The following is a 20,900-nucleotide window of genomic DNA, read 5'->3' as shown; positions in this document are numbered from 1 at the left end:
ATGAAGAGTAACAGGATGAAGGAAATAAGGAAGGAAGAAATATACAAGAAGGAAAGGAGGATGAAAGAAGGGATGAAAGAATTTGTCATATAAGAACAGAATGAATTAGATTAGGAGTGAAAGGAGGAACAAAGAAAAGAAGGAATGAAGAGCAGAATAATAAAAGGAAAAAAGGAATGAAGGAACAAAATAATCAAACAAAAGAAACCTAAAAGGAAATAATGAAAAAACAAACTACGGATCAAAAGTAGGAAAGGGAAAGATAGAAAAGAGGACACACATGAAAAGAAAGAAAGAACAAAGGAAGAGAAATAAAGGAGAAAATGGAGGGAAAATGAGAAGGGAAGCAATGGAAAGAGGAGATGGAGAAATGATAAACACAAAGAAAAGAAGAAAAGAAATTAAGAAATAATAACACATTATTGAAAAACAAAGACATAAATAAAACATTAGAAAAATAAAACTGAGGAAAAGAAAAAAGGATTGAAAGGAAAAGACAGGTGAAAGAGTGTAAACATTTCATCACAAAATACCACTATACATGTACTTATTGTGAGTAAGTGGAGTTCAGAATTGCATCGTTGCATTTCCGAGTTGAAAAATGTTTGCAACAGTCAAGTCCTTGGTAACTGGAGTTGTTGCCTCGCGTTGTGAAAAGTGTCCTGCATTGATCAGTCAGATGTATTATTCACACTTTATAACAGGATCCATGGCACCATCCGAGGCACTGGAAAAGATGGCTGCCCTCAGGAGCCAACTGGAGGGCTCCTTTTTGGTGCTATTTAACATTTCTTTACAAGTCTGTTTGTGCTCTCGAAGGTGCCACTGGTAATTACTTCAGTGTTTAAAAATAAAATTATTCTTCACACGTGCCTCTTTAAATCAAAGTAAGCCTGACTAATGTCTAATGAATATCTAAAGAATCGCCACCATGATACAATCTCAACCATTAATACAACAAGCATTACAAAGCCAATAGGTTTTGGCTTTCATATGTCAAGTTCAGCATCAAATGCCCAAGCCATGCCCTCATACTGCTATCTGCACTGAGATTATCCAAACTATCTTGTGCCCACCATGACTCTACTCCTTTATATACCCAGCATTATGTGCTGATGGGTACTCTCCACTGTAACTTTCTTGTGGTGTTCCCCACTGTTGCCTGCTCATGGATGCCTTCTGCCATTACAGTATTTTGCTCCACTGTGTTTTTTTGTCAGCACCATGTCCTTCAACGCTGGGCTAGGGTCTTTGGTATACGTGGGCCTCACCTACTTGCCGGGCATATCTGACCCACCATAAATCAGGTAGGAATAGAGTCGCCCAGGAAGCCAATGGGCAGGGGAATACCAGTGACCCTGAAGGAAAATGTCTAACAGTTATTGTGATATAATACAGAGAACGCTGCCTCCTAGTTATGGGGACCGCGTATCTGTAGTGTGTGCAGATCGGTGTGGGTATGTAAATGCAAAACAAGAGTTCCTAAAATGCAGGAACGGCTTTTTAATCACATGGAGGACTCACCAATCTCATTTGTTGAACGTCAAGACTCTCCTCTGAGCTTCTTTTACTGGGATGCAACTCTGGTGTCCGCAGCGACTTTAGGAGTGCCTTACTGTAGCTTTAGGCATGACCAGCAGACCTGGTGGGAAATGTATGTCTTTCCAGCGTCCACGGACAGCACCAAAGTCTCCAGAGCTTGTGCACCACGGCCCGAATTGTGACATTTATTCACTCCTCGGTTCCAAGGTAGTCCTGCGGCTATTTTTTCCTCCACTGTCACAATTGTCTGCTCCTGGATGACTTCCTCATTTATTTGCTTTACTGTGATTTTGTCCCCGGTCATGCACATTGTCTCTTGCAAGAATACCAGTCCACTCTACTTTGGTCCAGGATTCTCCTCACAATGTTGTTGCCTGAGGTGCACCAATACTAGCACGACTCCATGGCTACACTGCAAAAGATGCTACTGATAACCGTCCTCGGCCCCACTGCTTACTCCACTCACTAATATGATCAAGGACTAATTTCCACATCATAATACACATACCAGCCAAGCCACAAACACACATAACAATTGAACACTCCTGAAAAACACACATCAAACAATAGGAAATCTACATCTCACCCTCCACTTCGTATAAGGCTGTCCTAAATCAACACACTCTTGTAATATGGGTACATAAGTCTCACCTCTGGGTACAAGTACCTCAAGTGTAGGAATATGCACCCATTCAGTTGGTACCTCAGAACTGCATGCACCAACACAACATCTGAGCTGTCTTACATTTTCCTATTATCCCCACTAACCAAACCCAGCCCCTACTATGTGAGAAGAACACCCATGGAGAAGGGAAACATCAGCACCCCACATCACGGCGAGAGAGGAACCCGCTGGATAGAGAGAGAAAGACGCATTGGGAGGACAGAACACTGGCGCACCTGAAAAAGAACCTGACACTCGCATCGAGCACAAAGAGAAGACCTCAGTGAAGGGAGGAGCCAGAGCCCCTGCAAGGCTTATCTCTACTTCATGCACCGCAGGCCATCCACGGCTCCCTGGAGTGGGAACTGGTGCGGGCCTCCTAGACCACCCGGGACCCCAGCATGTCAACGAAGGACTTACTTTAGGGGCGGTCAGAGTGGACCCGCTAACACAAACTGGGACAGTGCTCAGACACCATTATTGATCTGTGTCAACACCACGCTGAGCAAGGGCGGTAGGGTTTAAAGGGACATATCAAGATTTTGTTATCTGTAACTTCCTGGGCCTGGAAGAGAGGGCCAGATTGTCCAGGGGCAGAGAACCAATCCAAAGATAGGGAGGGGGTAAAAGGGACCACTGGAAGCATTAAGAGTGGGTTGTTCTGGTGAGATCAGAGGAGGTGGCGGTGGAGGACCAAGAGACTAGCAAGAGAAGGGGGATGAGAAGGAGTGTGGAGGCGACTTGTGCAAGTGAGCATCAGAAATTGAGTACAAATGGTATTGCATGGTGAGTGTGCTTAAAAGAATTTCTAGCATATTTCGGAAGTATAGTGAGTGACTATGAAGCAAAAGTGACAGTAAAAGTGGTGTTGGAGTGTGTAGGAGGGAGTAGTAGTGTGAAGGAAGGAGTAGTAGTGTGTACGTGGAAGTAGTGTGGAGGAGGAAATAGGGTAGGAGGGAGTAATAGAATTGAGGAGGTAGTGTGGAGTAGGGAGTAGTAGTGTGGAGGAGGGAAGTGTCATGCGGAGAAGCTAGTAGTAGTGTGGAGTAGGGAATAGCAGTATCAGGGAAGAAGAAGTAACATCAAAGGGGGAGACAAAGCATAGAAGGTGTGAGTGACTTTGGAGGGACAGAGGAGAGAACCATAGAGAGTAAAGTGGGTAAATCAGGGTTGCGTTTGGAGCAGTGGAGTAGAAATAGAAGGGAACATCAGAGGTAGAGAGAAGGGAGAGGAGTACTTGCACGTGATCTAGAACAGAGTGTATCGGGCCAAGTGTCTTGAATGCACGACCCAACATCATCATTGTTAGAGATGGGACAGCTAGAAAGTCCTGGAGGCAGGCTAGATAAAGCACTGGCCTTTAGGTGTGCCCCTCCAGATTAAGAAATAATGTAGTCAGCAGGGTGAAACATTTTGTATCTACTAATCTGGGGAGTAGGGATGCCTGGGCTAGAGTGGCATTGTTTCACTTAAATGAAAGAGCAAGGGACGTGCCTTGTGCCCAACCAAAAACTTAAATTAAGCCCTTGAATTGTCTTTGTGCCTTGGAATGTTATTTTGGCTATCTGTGATGTGCTATATATCTATATATGGGGCCTGAGTCTGCCCTGCTGAGATTTGAACTTGTGATGTGCAGTCTGACCTTCATCTACGAGATTAACATTTAAAATATCCTTCCAGTACCTTCATAAACAATGGAAATCCACCTGATAAAATGAAATCACCCTTGGTAGGTTTTATATCGCATTTGAGGAGATTTGCAAACACCCACACATGAGCAACTGGGTCCAGTATTGACCATTTGGAAAAAGTCTACTGGAATGTATACCATGGCCCTCTATCTTCCGATGAAAAGCATAAGGCAGCAGAGACTAATTACAGGAAGGGTGGACTATCTCATAAGAGCCCAGGCCAGCTTCTACTGAATATAGTTGTGGGATTTTGATTTTGAAGCATAGAGTTATTAGATCAAATGATATAGTTCCTGGTAGTTTGACTTCAGATTTAGGGCCTCATCAGGAGTTGGGCGGTAAATCGGCGCAAATAGCGTTACTGCCGGGTCGTTCAGCGGAATCGGTGCCGCATCACGACCTGTCATGCATGCGCCCCGACTCCGACAGTAACGCTATTAGCGTCTGGCGGAAACTGCGCCAAAATGAGGGCTACTGACGGAAAACCAGTGCTAATAGTACTACCACCTGCTTCCAGTGAAACTGAGGAGCCACAGGGGGACACCAGCCCGGAGACAACAGCTGGCCAAGGCCCACACTCCCCAGGGAGCCCACCACGCTGCCAGCGGGTAGCAGCGCCCAAGGCAGATGTGTACACCCCATCCTATGGTTTCCCCGCATTCAGCCCTGGCCCAGTGTATAGTCCCCTCCCCGACCGCGTAGTCCACCTGGCAATGTGGTGCTGCAAAGGCTGGATGCCATGGAGCAAAGACAGCGGGAGATGAAGGCCATTGGCCATACTCACTCCGTCCACCTGCAGGCCACCAGGGATGCCATTCAGGGGGCCACCCGCAAAGTTGTGCGGCAAATAGTGCGCAACAGGGCAGCGACCAGTGCCAACACATCCGCCCTGACGCTATCTGCCCAACGTGTGTGTGAACTGACAGATGGTGTCTCTGCCCTCGCGGAGCCATCCGGCAGAGCAATGAACTGCAACCACAGAACCTTGTGGCTGGCTCTGTTCCATCCACCTCCATGACACCCACGGAAGTGTTACAAGAGGGCACACCACAATGGCAAATGCAGCGCCTCCTGTGCCCAAAATCACCTGGGGCTGGGAGGGGGAAGAGGCCCCAATTTTGAACAACACTGGGACACTGGCGGCCACGAGTGGCCGTGCTGGGGTGTTGTGGTGGGTGGGGGAAGGGAGGATAGTGAGATGGGGAGTTGGTGGTGGGTGGGGGAAGGGAGGATAGTGTGATGGGGAGTTAATGGTGGGAAGGGGGAGGAGGGATTGTGTGATGGCGAGTTGGTGGTGGGTGGGGAAGAGAGATAGTGTGATGGGGAGTTGGTGGTGGGTGGGGTGGGGGTAGTGTGATGGGGAGTTGGTGGGGCGAGGGGGGATTGTTGGGGCACATAGTTAGAATAAAACAGTTGAAATACATCAATGCAAGCACATTCCTGATTGTGTCATTATGGAGTTTATTTACAGAAGTGACAGTCACACAGTGGTGCATGGTTTGTGCAAGGGAAATGACTTAAAAGAAATTGTCAATCAGTGCCTGGCAAGCCTGTCTCCCATCTCTCACATCCTCTCTGACATTGCCTGCTGTGGCCTCTGCCTTAGGCACTTCGTCATCATCTTCTGGGGGTGGCATGTCCACGTCAGGGGTAGGGCACATTGCTCCTCATGCAGATGTTGTGTAGCATGGCTCACACAAGCACTATTTTTCTGAATTGCTCTGGAGCGTACATAAGGCCACTGACTGTATGATCTAGGCAGTGAAAACATGCCTTTAGGAGTCCAAAGGTACGCTCAATGCACATACAGGTCCTGCTGTGTGCGTTGTTGTAGGCAATGTCGTGCGGTGTTCGTGGATCACGCACAGGGGTCATTAGCTAAGCCAGCTGCGGGTATCCGGAGTCACCTACATGGGGAGAGACACAGACATTAGTCACTGTGATAGGTGTCGGGTGGACTTACAACACATCATGGCAATGGTCATCACGTGCATGCATATGTTGCTTCATCGCATGCCATGTGCCCGTACTATGTCGCGGCATGCAGTGTCACTTATATCATGCCTTGTATTGGCATCACATGCACACTGTTACGTCGCAGCAGATGTTTTGTGATGTGTTTGTCAGTGACATGTGCACCTGGTGGCTGTCTTGTGGCTCGGTTTTGCTCTTGTGCATGTGGCTTGCTGGGTTGTCTATCAGCATTCCCAATGCTTCTGGGGGCAGTGGGTCAGCATTGCGGGTGGCGGTACATGGGTGCTGCAATGGCAGTGCTGCTGTTGTGTGCCTGCAATGTGGGACTTTGTTTCTTATTGCTTTTGATTATGCATGATGCATTATGGTACCTGTAGTCATGTGTGTGGAATGAATTGCTGCTGTATGTGTCCAGCTGGATGTCTGTCCAGGTGTGTTCAACATGTTCCTGCTCCCTGGGCTTTACCCTGTCATTGGTGCGGGAGCTGGCCGGGTACTATTTTTGCATTTACTTGTTATGCCATGCTTTGTGTCATTGTTCAAACCCCAAGCCCCTGCCCCTCCTCCCCCCGCCCACCCAATTTGGGCAGGTGCTTCACAGTGCATAGGTGCAGGCAGTTTTATTCACCCACTATCCAGGTCCGTTTTCCCCTGTGCCTCTCCATGTATCCTGGCAGTGTTCTGTTCTGTAAGACCATGGAGTCGTGGGTTGGTCCTGGGTAGCGGGCACAGCAGTGGGTGATGAGGTTGGGGTGGCAGGTCACCTGCACATTGTGGAAGTGGTAGTGCTTGCGTTTTCGGTAGACTGCTTTGTGTGCCTGGGGAGCCACCAATGCCACATGGGTGCAATCCAGGGCTGCAATCACATGATCAAGGGCACCTGCAGGGTGCATGTCCTCCTTGTCCTACTCTTCAATAATGCCAATAGTTTTAGCTCCACCTATGAATCAAAACCTACAAAATGAGCATAGGTAAAGAAAGCCATAAGAAAACATGTTCAATGCAAACAGTACTTTAGATAATGTCACAGTTTAAAGACATCCCTAAGAGTGCAATAGTTATAGCTTAGTACACAACGAAAAAAAAGAAGAAATTCGCACACCAAAAATGTGTATGTCTAAAATTGATATGAATAGATTTTTTCATTAGTCAAATTGCACAATATGTTTTTAGTGCATTGCATTGGTAGAAGTGTCACCTCTGTCAGAGCTTGACATGTTTCTATCTGGCCACAGTTCCTGAGTTACATGTAAGATTAGCAATCCAACTTATTTTCTCAGCAATCATGTTTTATTTTCAGTGTCACATGACGTTTTTAGAATCGAAAAACATACAGTAAACAACATTGGCATGTTGGTGTTCTTCCAAAGGGTGTGTGAGAGACTGGAAAGATCATTAGGCAACTGGGAATAAAGGTTTTTATGCATGAAATAGCAACATTTAGGAACACCCACCCAAATATAAAAATATAACATAAAATCTATATAAACAGTTTCTGTTCTCATTCCTATGCAGTGCTGTAATCTGTATTGTCCTGGTTTGGTTCGTGCCTGTTTGAAAGTTAATGATGTTAAAGTAATGTGAGTGCAGGTGATTAAATAGAAAGTATTGTGTTGAATCAGGGTGTGACATTGTTTAACTATAAATAAACAATATAGTCATAATGTTAGGGCAGGCACAGAGCTGGAGGCAAGTATGGGTGTCCTTGTGGCATGCAAAGATCAAGGAAGCATGCAGATAGGTCATAGGATTTCTGATGTTTGTTAATCTGCTTAGAATCACATGCTGTGCATAGGTCCGACATCCAGTGGTCACTGCGGAGTATTGCATTTTGTTTTTCGTAGTCGAAAAGGGGACGTCGACAAGGCGTGTCTGTAACACTATCCCTATAGTGACGTGCGTTGTACCCACAATCCCTCACGCGTCGAGGTCCCTCAGATTGTTTTTTTCCGCCCAGTTTCTGGTCGCCTTTCGCGGAGCTCCTAGAGAGACATTGCTATACTTACCACGGACCTCGGTCCTTTTGTCATAACTTAATATACTGATAACGATCCCTCCCCCTCGACGTTAGCTGTGAAGCTGTTTCTCCGCCGAACTGTTTTTCGACGGAGAGGAAGAGCGGAGGAGATCCTTCGGCGCTGCCGAACACGTGGCCTGGCCTCGACGGCCAACTTACAGTAGGGAGAGTGGGGGTTAGAACTTTGTCTCTTCTCTTTGAGAATGTCTTTCTTTCTCCCTTTTCTTTCCCTTGGGGTTGTTATCGCCAGCTATTATTGCCTCAGCTATGGAGAGGACATCATTTAAGTTTTGCCCACGCTGCAGGGGCAAATATACTTGGAAAGATAAGCACAAGCTCTGTAATCGTTGCTTACCCCTCGATCACATAGAGAACAGCTGCGCAGCCTGCAAGCTCTTAAAACCCAGGACTCTTAAAGAACGTAGGGTTAAGAGGTGGGCGGACTACGCGATGTCGAAGTCAGTTTCCTCACCCGCTGCCGCTGTTACTGAAAGTGACGAGGAGTGCGATAACTCGACGTCCGTTACGGAAGTCATTAACCCCCAGAAGGAGTGCTCCCGCTCCTCGTCGTCCGTCCCCGGCCCCGACGGGCTCGGCTCACGCCCTGCTTATGGGGATGAACACCCCGGCGACAAGGACGCACACAAACCCCATAAGGCTAAACACACTACCCACGGCTCTTCTTCGTCGAGAACGAAGGATCCATCAGCGCCGAAGGGGACGCAGGGCACTCCGGCGTCTACCGCAGACCGTAAGGGTCACAAGCCCCACCCGCAAACGCAGCCGCGACCAGCGATTGGGCTTCCATCTAACACGGGCGCTACCCCAAAAACATCCGACGCAACGCTCCATAGAGCGACCATCGAGGTACAACGCGCAACGCGCACAACGTCGACACCAGAGCCCTCGACGGACAAAATCGTGGCCGAGAGCCTAGCGAGAATTGTCGCCGAGGACAAACGTACGCGGACGACGAAACAAACGTCGAATACCGCGTCGAAAAAACACAAAAGTAGCCAGGAACTGCCCCTTTCTCCAAAGGACGCTTCCGAACTACCTGAAGGCTTTTCAGAAGGAGACGGGAACCTCTCGTCGACGTTGTGGGAGCGTTCGAAACGATTCGAAGGCGAAAACACTAATTTCCCCCCTCTAGACTATTCAGGGGTACCCCATAAGACCCTTGAAAGACTCCATTCTTGCATGGAGAAAATGGAAAGGTTTCTAGGAAACCAAGACCCACCCACTCACAAAAGACAAAGAGACTGGCCACAGGATGACCCTAGAGTCAAGATTCCTAGGCTGGTTGACCTCACTGAGGAGGAGCAATACCTCCAAGAAGATGAGGAGTGTTTGGGTGGAGAAGAAGAGGTAGAACTTGAGGAAGAGGGGTTCGAAGAAGATCCTTACACCACTGCTACAGGGTTTGAAGAGGATACAGCTACCTCGCAGCCCTGGCATTCACCGTCAGTGCAGCCTTGGCAATCCCCATCAGTACATTCAGACCCTGAGGCCTTTCTCCCTTCTCCTCTCAAGGATTCACATGGGAACTCCTCTCCCATAGATGACCAACCTTCCCTCAATGCACTATTGCGCAAGGCAGCAGCGCATTTTGAGATTGATACAGGGGAAACGCTTCCAGACATTGACTTTGTAGAAAAAGTCATCAAAGAAAAAGCCCCTGTTAGCCAATCGATTCCACTCCTGGCTTCTATTAAAAGAAGAATTTCTCCTTCCCTTACTAACCCAGCTTTAGTAAGAGGGGTCAACCCTAGAATAGAAAAGCTCTTCAGCCCTTCATCCTCTGACCCTTTATACATCAGAGGACACTCTATTCCGGACTCCCTTGTGGTTAACAACACAAGAAAAAGAGCAGGGGTGCCACTATCCACTAGTGAAGCACCTCCAGACAAAGAAGGCAAAAAACTCTACGCACTGGGGAAGAGAATCACGACCTCCGCCGCCTTCTCTACTAGAATTGCTAATAACAACTCACTTTTAGCTAGCTACGCAGATGCACAGTGGAACAAGCTGCGCAGCGAAGCAGAGGAAGCACCTGAACCTCTGCGTTCTCGCCTGCTAGCTATAATATCAGAGGGCACACTGGTAAACCAGGGCATCGTTAAAAACTCCCTAGATGCCGCTGAGACGGCTGGCCGCTCCCTAGTGCCTCCCTCATAAATAAACCCATTGAACAGACGCATCTGTTTGGGAAAGCAGTAGATGAGGCCCTAGAACATGCTAAAAAAGAGTTTGATACCATCAAGACTCTGGATCAAATTTCTAGGCCCCCCTAACAGGCGAGGCTATGGTAATAAACGCTCCTTTCGTGGCCAAAGACAGCAGCAGAACCAACAACAACAATATTACTCTGGCTCCAACTGGCCCACTAACCAGGGTAACACCCAGTTCAGTCAAAGAGGCCAACGCCGTGGCAAAGGGAGAGGTCGTGGCTCCAGCCCCAGAGGTTCCACGCCCAATACCAGCAAATGACCCGAAAATTCGGGTCCCCTCCCATGCATCACCGGTCGGGGGCCGGCTAACATCGTTCCTTTCAGCATGGGAGGGAATCACGTCAGACCGTTGGGTATTATCCACCATAGCCCACGGATACTGCATCGAGTTCAACGGTTCCCCGAAGTACAAACCCCCACGGAACCGGCGCATGACACCGCAACACCTCTCCATTCTTCTTCAAGAGGTGGAAGAACTACTGAAGAAAGAAGCTATAGAGCCCGTCCCCCTATCACAGGTAACAGAAGGTATTTATTCAGTGTACTTCCTTGTACCCAAAAAGGACTTAACCATGCGCCCTGTATTAGATCTGCGCCCAGCGAACATATTTGTCAAACCCCAAAAGTTTCGTATGGTGACCTTACAGGAGGTAATCCCACTGTTATCACAAAGGGATTACATGACAACACTGGACATGAAAGATGCATACTTTCATATTTTAATGTTGACATCGCACAGAAAATACCTCAGGTTCAAAATAGAGGACAAACACTACCAGTTCAGAGTACTACCCTTCGGGATAGCATCTGCACCAAGGGTATTCACGAAAGTACTGGCAGTGGCAGCGGCCCACCTGCGCAGATTATCCATCCCGGTATACCCTTACCTCGACGACTGGCTCATAACAGGGGATTCTTACGAAACATGCTTCTCCAATACCCAAAAGACCGTAGACCTTTTGTCCCAACTGGGCTTCTCCATCAACGAAAAGAAGTCCAGCTTAGACCCCAGCCAAACCAAACAATTCCTAGGGGCTCTAATTCGAACAAAGGACGGCCTCGTATTCCCCTCCAACGAGAGGGTCCAAAACATGCTGTTTCAGATCCCCCATTATGTGGCAGGTCGAGAGGTGACGGTACGCAAAGCAATGCGCTTGCTAGGGATGATGGCGTCATGTATTTATTTGGTACCTCACGCGCGCCTGCGCATGCGCCCAATGCAAGAGTGGCTCTACAGCCAGTGGTGTCAGGCCAGCGGACAATGGGACGATCTAGTGGTGGTCTCGCAGGCCTTGGTTCTCTCGCTACGGTGGTGGACAAAAGAAAACCTGTTATTAGGGAAAACTTTTGCCACACCCGCAGTGGAAGCCACTCTAACCACAGACGCATCCCTTACAGGATGGGGGGCTCACCTATCCCATCAGACGGCACACGGAGTGTGGACTCCGAGTTTAGCATCCAAGCATATAAACCTGCTGGAACTACTAGCGGTGTTCAAAGCACTGAAAGCCTTTCAGGAACACTTACAAGGAAAGACAGTGATGGTCCTCACAGACAGCACCACAGCCATGTACTACCTCAACAAGCAAGGGGGCACTCACTCTCCAGGACTGTCCAGGCTGTCCCAGAATATATGGAAGTGGGCTCTCAAACACAACATGTTCCTACTATCACAACATGTACCAGGGGAACTCAATCTGCTAGCAGACAAACTCAGCAGAGACTTCCCCCTGCCCGAAGAGTACGAATGGCAATTGCACGAAGACATCGTCTTAGACGTCTTCACGCAATGGGGATTCCCGGAAATAGACCTGTTCGCAACCCTGGAGAACTCACAATGCCAAAGTTACGCCTCCAGGTACCCCCAGAACCAGTCCAAGGGGAACGGTCTGTCGATTCAATGGTCAGGGAAATTTGTTTACGCCTTTCCCCCGACTCCCCTTCTCAACAAAGTGGTGCACAAGATGCACCAGGAGCAGGTTACCATGATACTAGTGGCCCCAATGTGGGCCCGGCAGCCATGGTTCGCTCACTTGATGGAGATGTCCCTATCTCCCCCAATGAAACTTCCCTGCCCGTACAACATGCTGTCACAAGACAAGGGCAGGACACTGCATCCATGCCCTCAGACCATGAACTTAGCAGCCTGGCTCCTGAGATCATAGAATTTGGACATTTACAACTCCCACAGAGATGTATGGACATCCTCAGGGAAGCCAGAAAACCTAATACTCGACACTGCTATTCTAGCAAATGGAAAAGATTCGTTATCTGGTGTAGAGGTACTAGCATCAACCCAGTTGACTGCTCTCCTACTGACATTATTCTATACTTGACCCATTTACTGGATTCAGGTTTAGTGTTCAATTCCATTAAAGTCCACCTAGCGGCACTTTCTGCATACACCACTTCCCAACTTAAAGTGTCGTGGTGGAAGATACCAGTTATCAAAGCCTTCATGGAGGGGGTAAAGAGGATACACCCTCCGATAGCTAACCCAGCTCCCGGATGGGACTTAAAGAAGGCCCTCCCTTCGAACCCATGCACAAGGCAACTCTTAAAGATATCACCCTTAAGACTGCTTTCCTAATAGCTATCACCTCCATTAGGAGAGTAAGTGAACTACAGGCTCTTTCTGTACTAGACCCCTTCGTAACAGTTCACAAAGATAAGGTGGTTCTACGCACACACCCAAGGTTTGCACCTAAATTTATCTCGAAATTTCATGTAAACCAAACTATAGAACTACCAACGTTCTTTCAAAACCCTTCCAGCTTGGGAGAAAAAAGTCTGCATACACTAGATGTACGCAGAGCTGTCATGTTCTACATGGAAAGAACCAGACCACTGAGAAAGACTAATCAGTTCTTTGTCTCGGTGGCAGCAGGAAGAGAAGGAGATGCGGTCTCAAAATCCACTATATCTAGATGGATTGTTCAATGCATCACTCTCTGTTACACTCTTGCTAAGAGAGAACTACCCTTCAAGCCAAGAGCACATTCCACTCGAGGCACTGGGGCTTCCATAGCATTCATTGCAAATGTTCCCCTTGAGTCCATCTGCAAAGCGGCTACCTGGAGTTCTGTGCACACCTTTACAAAACACTACTGTCTAGATGCACACTCTAGATCTGACTCCCAGGTGGGACAGGCAGTATTAAGACATCTTTTCTCTACTGTTCCTTCTCATAACCCACCGCCAACTCCGGGTACTGCTCGCTAGTCTATGCACAGCATGTGATTCTAAGCAGATTAACAAACATCAGAAGACAATGCATTACTTACCGTAAAAGCATTTCTGATGGTTGTATCTGCTTAGATTCACATGCGCCCACCCTTCCTCCCCGCTCGGATGGAAGGAACATAGACTTCCTTTTATATCTCTCTTTTCTGTACTCACTCACGTCTATAAGGCTCCCTCAGGGCAGAAAAATACAAACAGAGGGACCTCGACGCGTGAGGGATTGTGGGTACAACGCACGTCACTATAGGGATAGTGTTACAGACACGCCTTGTCGACGTCCCCTTTTCGACTACGAAAAACAAAATGCAATACTCCGCAGTGACCACTGGATGTCGGACCTATGCACAGCATGTGGATCTAAGCAGATACAACCATCAGAAATGCTTTTACGGTAAGTAATGCATTGTCATTAGGTATCATTATAATATGTTTAGATGTTTAGACAGTATAAGACAGGATTTGTTATAACAATCCTTTCCTATGACCAGTGTTGAACTACTGTGTACATCATTTTGTATTTTGCAGATACTGCACAGTGCACGGATCAGGAATCACAAAATGGATGCCCTGAGATCGTAACCAGGAATGCAAGCCCTGCACTTCATTTAAGTAAGCACGCATTGTAGTCTTAAGAGTTGCTTACATAATTAATTGACTATGCTGGCTAGGGCTCATGGGAGTTGTATTCCAAAATTTCTAGAGAGACACATTTTGCAGATCCCTGAGCATTGTAACAATGTGTGCCTAATACTGCATTACACAAGCAACCCCACAATGTTCGGATATCTTTTGATGGTTTCAGGCATGCTGTCCCAGTCTGTGAGTAGTTGCACTTGGGCACTACTCAGTGGTTATCAAATTTTAAATGCTGCATTGGGCGTATACGGAAATAAAGTTCTGTGGGGGCAGCCGCACCGAAAAACTGCTATAATATAGAATTGATGAACCGTGTCTACTCACTGTTTTCCTGATCAAAGCTCCCTACTGCTTCTATCTCCCCAACCCCCATTTCTAACACCCCCACCATTTGTGACTACAGGTGCTGGCTGAGAGAAGCCACCAAACATCCATTTGGGAGCCGATTGTCAACTGTAGCAGAGGTGGAGCAATCATAACAATTGATTTCATGGTATACCTATTTGAAGGTGCTAGTCTGATAATAGCCAGTGCCAGAAGGAAGGGGCAAGTACTAGCAAACTATCGCCGGAGGACATAGCCAACTTCTACCCCATAATCTACCAGCTCTGTATTCCAGAAATAATTAGGATTGCAGGAACTGGGAGACTGTATAAGAAGTAACTGAGTACATATAGTCCTCGGCTACTCTCCAACTTCTTCCTTAAAATCCAGGTTCTATGGAAATAACGTGCGCACCCAAACACCACAAAGGAGTCTAGGCTCTGCCTCAGTAACTTTATTGCCCAATTGGTGTCCCTACACCCAGCTTTCCGCAGCACTGGTCTCAAATATATTCGCCTTAGGTGCTTCGATTTTTCACATTATATACGGGAGGGAGAGCCCAAACCAGACTCAGGACTGAGGGCTATTAACAAATGTGTACAAAAAAGGGGGGTTGTACTGACTGGAGAAATCTAAGCTGGCTGCAGTTTATTTATTGCAATGTAAGTTTAGAGACCGTATACTATCTTTGGGTGTCACAATTTATATAGTTACCAAGGATAGCAGTACATGAAAAACACCGGTAATAATCCACATGTGCTAGATCATTAGTTTGTAATGGAACAGCTTTTATTAAGTGGCTGTCCTTATTTCTTTAAACATTTTGTGAAAGAATTGTAAGTATCATACAAAAGGGTGCACATGTTTCACCCAAATCACACAACACAAACAAGTATAGGTGCAAAGCATGAAACAGAGAATAAAGTCAGTTCATACAAGCATGTGCTGTGTGTTAACATTGATCCAAAACAAGACAGTAGTATAAAGGCATCAAATTGCCACTAATACATTCTGTTTTTATGTTTTTCTAATTGTAAAACGGTTTTACCCAACAGGTTAATAACAGGTTTACCCAATGCAACATGTAACTGGTGTGTAACCTTAATAATCCTCAAAAGGTATAAAGACCTTGGAAGGGTCTATCATAGCCAGGCTAAAGGGTGACCAAAAGGTAGTTGATCGACGTCACTGAAATAAATCTCAACTAAGAATTAAGGGGGATCCCGTCACACCACTAGGGTGAAGGAGTCCCAGGACGTTTCGGCTTTGGTGGGTCACAGCCTTCTTCATGGAGCCAAGGAGTGGAGTTCCCTGTGAAAGATTTAAGGGGAACTCGGGTTACTAAAGTGGATTATCAAAAATGTAGAAGACGCACAGTGGTTAAAAGGCATGTACATATACATGTCACTGTCACAAGGATACAAGACCCTTTAATTAAAACTAAAGAGAACATGTCTAGTTAACTTGAAAAGGTGAACAGAGAGTGGCCTCACACCGGCCTAGGTTCTGGATAGATGCCAGAGGCTAGTAGAAATGGAATAAAATGCTCCTCTGTGAGTGACATAGGCTTGTGCCACAATATACTAGATAGAGGAGAAGCAAAGCACTGAAGTGGCTCTGATGTGACATAAAATACAACAAAATGAGTCCAAAATCCCCCTCTCCATTGCCCAATGATATAACCATGGGGTGAGTAAGTAATGGAAGTGTAAAGTACCTTTAGGTGGTGCTGCAAACCAACCCTATTGTGATTTGATGCTGCTATGCAAGGTATGGACTAAAAATGGCGTGCTGGGAAGAGCCTAGCATGCTGGACCAGAAAGGAGCTGCAAGTGTCTGCCTGGACAGTAGGACAGAAAGAACAGAAAAATAAGAAAATCGGCATTAATTGTGCCTGATTTTAGCTAGATGGAGACTAGGGAACCAGACAATGACTGGTTCGCTGAATAGAAGGGGAGCCAGGTCATGACTGGCTCCCCGGGCGATCATTTACCCTTTGTTCGGGTGTTGGAAGAAATCCGGCGCTCCGTCTGACCTCTGGAGTCAAAAATGGAGCTGTGCGGCGTTGTTTTCACATAACAACATAACATGTAGAACAGTTTCTTTCATGTTCCCACACATCTGACATTGAGCTGTGTTGACTGAAATCCATGATTGTGCGAAAACAGCCACCTGGAGCGTGCCTATTCTTAGGCATAGGTATAGAGACCTTAAATACTATTGACCACAAATTCCTTCTCAACATCCTCTAAAAACGCATGGGAGACGATGGCACAGTCTTGAGATGGACTATATCCTACGTAATGGGCAGATTCCAGTAGTTCAACCCTGACCTTTCACCTTCATAGAAATCCAGGGATCAATCCTGTCTCAAGTCATCTTCATTCTATTTTTGGAACCACTAGGGGAATTGCTCATGGTCCTCTGAATCAATAATAATCAAAAGGGTTTATAATAGCTCAATGTTACTTATGTCTACAATTGTCTCCAACACTACATCGCCCTCCCTCATCTAAGTTTGGCGATCAAGTGCCTCCCTATATCTAAATGTGAACAGGATTGAACTCAATATTCTACAAACTGAAGCACTTCATCAATTATTCAGAAGTCCAAACCATTGCCCAAGTATTAGCCATCTCCCACTTTGACAGTGTCAACTCCATCCTCACAGTTTTCCCTTCTGTAACCTTGGCTGCTCTGAAATTTGTTTTCTCGCCAAATATAGTACAAGTGGGGGTGTCATAGGGATGGGTGGATAAACAGAGAGCTCTACCAATATAATAAGGTGCAAATGATGTTTGTTTTTAAACTAGCTCATTAAAGGAACTGGGTTTATGAAGTTCATAGAATAACAAAAGCATAGGGTTCTGAGAACTGCAGTGCAAAGCTTCCTATTGTCTTCCTGGCACTGTTCGAACTTCAATTACAGTCTTGAGCTTTGAATGTCTCTGCACTTTCGTGGCTCTTTACACGTTGTCATCTGGTTGCCTCTAGGCTGCTTCTCATACTCAGATACTTAAGCCCCATAACTGCCGGGTCCTTACATCATCTGTATGTGCACCTGCATGACAAAGCCTTCCAGATCCTCTTAAGGATCAACTTTTGTCCAGGCTTGTTGGCTGAAGCCCATGTCTTGGGTTGTTCAAGACTGACCCAACCTCTTCTTCACAAGCTGAGAAACCCCTGTAATTGCCTGGCGTATAGTTTGCCTGGTTTTTAACTCTCTCCTTTCTCCAGCTTTCTTACTTCTCCTTCCTCTCTTGCTATCTGATCATCTCTATGCCCCCTGACTTCTCGCCATGCTCTCTCTGTTGTGCATCCCACCAAAGTTCCTTCCATCTCTTCTCTCCAACGTTTCTTCATCTCCTTTTCCGATTGTTGCTTCTTCTCCTTCACCACCTTCTTTCAATGTTCTAATGCTCCTTACACCATTGCCTGTTTTCCCCTCAGACAGTGGGGTCTACACTTTTCTCCAGTTCCCCTCCTGATGTCTGAGCTCCACTTCACCCTTTGCACTTGTTGCACAATTCCTCTCCTCCAAACCCTTTTCTTACCCTCAAGCACTTTACTAGCCTCCTCATCACGCACTGTCTCTCTGTTCCCAAAACCTCTAACTCCAACACCCACCAAAGCTCATTCAGATCTTTTATTCTTTTTTGGCTTTGTCCTCTGGGCCTCTTCCTGTCTGACAGCACGTAGCTGGCATTGGGTTTTCTGTAGGGCACAACTGTAGCTCTAGGTATGTTTTCCATTGCTGGGCACAGCTTTAGTTTGATGGTAGCATTTGCAGGTCTGTCTGCTTCATCCCAGCGTAGAGGCCCAGTTGCAGTCTTCCCGACCCTGCTCTCTGCTTCCGTTCAGCCAACCCTTGCTGAATGTCCGAGTTCCAAATAGTTTCCCACAACTGCCTGGGAACTCTACTGACTATGTTGGCCATATTATACAGGGGTGTTTCAGACTTTGGAAAACTGTCTCAGTGGAAGGATTGTGGTGCACTTGACATACCAGATTGTGAAGGACTGGGGCACTTGGGGATCCCGCATACATCTCCAATGGCCTTGGCCTCACACAGCCAGTTGTGGCACTCAATCCCCATACTCTCTGACCACCTTCCCCAGCCTAAGGCAGGGACTTTGTCACATGGGTCAAAGACTCCAGTGTGCTATGCCTAAATCTGAACCACAGTGCCTCATTACAAGTTTGATGGTTTGGGAACTACTTGTACCTCCAAACCAAATTACTTTTCTGCATGTGGTAATGGAGGTTTGCCTAATTTAGTGTTTTGCATACTCCCACATTTTAAGTTTTGCTAGCAGCCAGGGAGTCCCATTGTAGTAATACCTCCCGCCATTGTGAGTGGAGGTAATACTGTTAGGCGGAAACCTGTGCAGTTCCCTCTGGGACCACTGCAAAAGATTTAGGACTACAGGTGTTTGGCGGTGAACCCACTTGGTAGCAGTCTGTACCACACAGTTTCACTTGGTAGCTGTGGCTGAGCAGTCAGACTTCCCTCAAGAAGAGTTGAGCAGTATGTGGAGTATACAAAATAGGGCAATTCTTCCCAGCAAGACAAGCAAACACGCAACGAGGCTTAGTGTGAAGATATTAAGGTATTTATTTATAACGAAACATCTATGAAAAACACTGGCGAATTCACGGCAAACAAATCAAACACAATTACTCTACGAAGAAGAAACGATCAATCCCCCTAGCAATATTTCGACAAGTCTAGGTTCTACCGGTACCACTTATTTACAGACAGAGGTGTATACCTCAACCTAGATGACACTCTAATATTAGTTAGGACGGGAGAGAAAAAGATAGGCAGGTTACGAAATTAACACAGTTCAATACTTCACGGGCAAAATGTACGGTAAGAAGGCAAGAACCACAATAGATCATAAAGTTCAGAGGCCAGGCCCACTCGGAGAGAGGCAAGGCGATATGTCCCAAAAAGTCTCTAGTGGAGATGCATTCAAGTCTTTGTAGCAAATTGTTTCGGCAGATTGAACCAGTTCAGAACAATAAATGAGAAAAGCTTGGAGGCGACCCAACGGAAAGGAGAGGATTAAGACACCTCACTCGAACCGATCGAAAGGGAAGCCAGGCGGACACGGTACCTTGTTGTGGAGGGCAGCTCCGGCGGGGGCAGTTGTTCCTGGTGGTGGATGCACGTCGGGTCTTTGCCAAGAGTAGAGATGATCTCGTCGTCGAAGAAAAGTGAAGTCCGGTGCACCACCAGGGAAGAGACCAGCCACGGAGTGCTCCGTCACAAGGCACCACCTTTTGGTCGCGGTACAGGGGTAGTGGCTATCCGGTTGTCGTGGTGCTCTGCACGGGCAATTCGACCACTGCGTCCTGAGGCGAATAAAAAGCAAAGGGGACTGGTTGTTCCCACCAGGCAGGGGAAGAGACTCTCCGGCAGGGAGATCTCCTCTGTCATCGGGAAGTGGTGAGTCGGTTCTGCAGGGCTCCACCGGAGGTGTCGTCGTGCAGGTCGGCTCAGCGTTACCCTCGTCGGATTTTTTAGGTCCTGTGGCGACTTCTGAAGATCCAGTCCCAAAAGCCCTGCTTTTATGCAGAAAACCCCCATTCATTCAGCCTAGCTGTCAATCAACACATGCTAAGTGGTGAGCGGGAAGGCTCACCACCTGGGCCAATCACTCCAGAGTGCAACCGGAGTTGGCAAGGCAACTCGGTCTAGGGTGCCTTAACCCCCTCCCACACTCCTGTGGTAACCCAGACAGAATGGCACCACTTTGGAGGGTCTCTGTACAGAGCCCGCCAAAAGTGGAACAAAGGGCTCGACCTTTGGTTTAGGAGTCACAGAGACGAACACAGACGCCATTTTACAAACCGAGTTCTGGCAGAAAATACCATCCGATAAACTTATTTAAGATAAGTAGATCGGTGGTACGTTAGAGATTAACGAGAAAAAGTATCAATCTCCAACAATGGGACGAATCCCATAGGGTTATGTTCGGGGTCGAACATAACAAGTAGTTTCCACTGCCACCAGCCAAAACTCGACGAGGGGGGACGGGACAGTGCCCCCTCGAGTAACAGATCCAGGACTAATCGAATTACCCCTACTAGTACGTCCACAATAAGATGGTTTGTACTAGTCCTGTTAGTAAATTTAGGTCTAGTAAAGCCAATGGTGACTTTACATGCCCGGGGAGACAGTAGCCAGTCCCCGGGTATGGAGTCTATGGTGGAGGTCCGCTAGGACGCCCCAGTGTTACGGCACGTAGGGTGCGATGTAACACACATAGAAAAACATATGAGACCCTATGGAGTAAAAGACCCCATAGCCCATAGAACACATTGACATTCAAAGGAATTACACACATTCATGTCCAAGAGTGGGAGGAAAAGAGTCTCACTCTTGGCAGGATGGAAAAAAACAAACTCCAGAAATCCAGCAAAGCTGCTGGGGGACTCACTAGGTTAGGAAATTCAGCCTAAACAGAGAATTCTCCCTAACAAATACCTCCACTCATAAGCAGGTGTTCTATATTGTCCATGGGTAACAAAACCTATTATCGGGCAGCATTTAGAAATGCAGCCTTTTGTAC

General features: G+C 47.0%; 1 protein-coding gene across 1 annotated transcript in view; it reads left to right on the top strand.

Moving 5' to 3' along the window:
* Window positions 1-20,900, top strand: part of LOC138567571 (zinc finger protein 271-like) — a 359,962-nt gene that overhangs the window by 190,596 nt on the left and 148,466 nt on the right. Inside the window, exon 5 of the mRNA XM_069645925.1 lies at window positions 13,888-13,971. Within this exon, the coding sequence (XP_069502026.1) occupies window positions 13,888-13,971 (84 nt within the window). The remainder of the gene's footprint in view (window positions 1-13,887; window positions 13,972-20,900) is intronic.

This window comes from Ambystoma mexicanum, chromosome 2p, assembly GCF_040938575.1.
Source record: "Ambystoma mexicanum isolate Mex_15411 chromosome 2p, UKY_AmexF1_1, whole genome shotgun sequence".
NCBI lineage: Eukaryota > Metazoa > Chordata > Amphibia > Caudata > Ambystomatidae > Ambystoma > Ambystoma mexicanum.
This window is presented reverse-complemented; position numbering and strand designations above follow the sequence as displayed.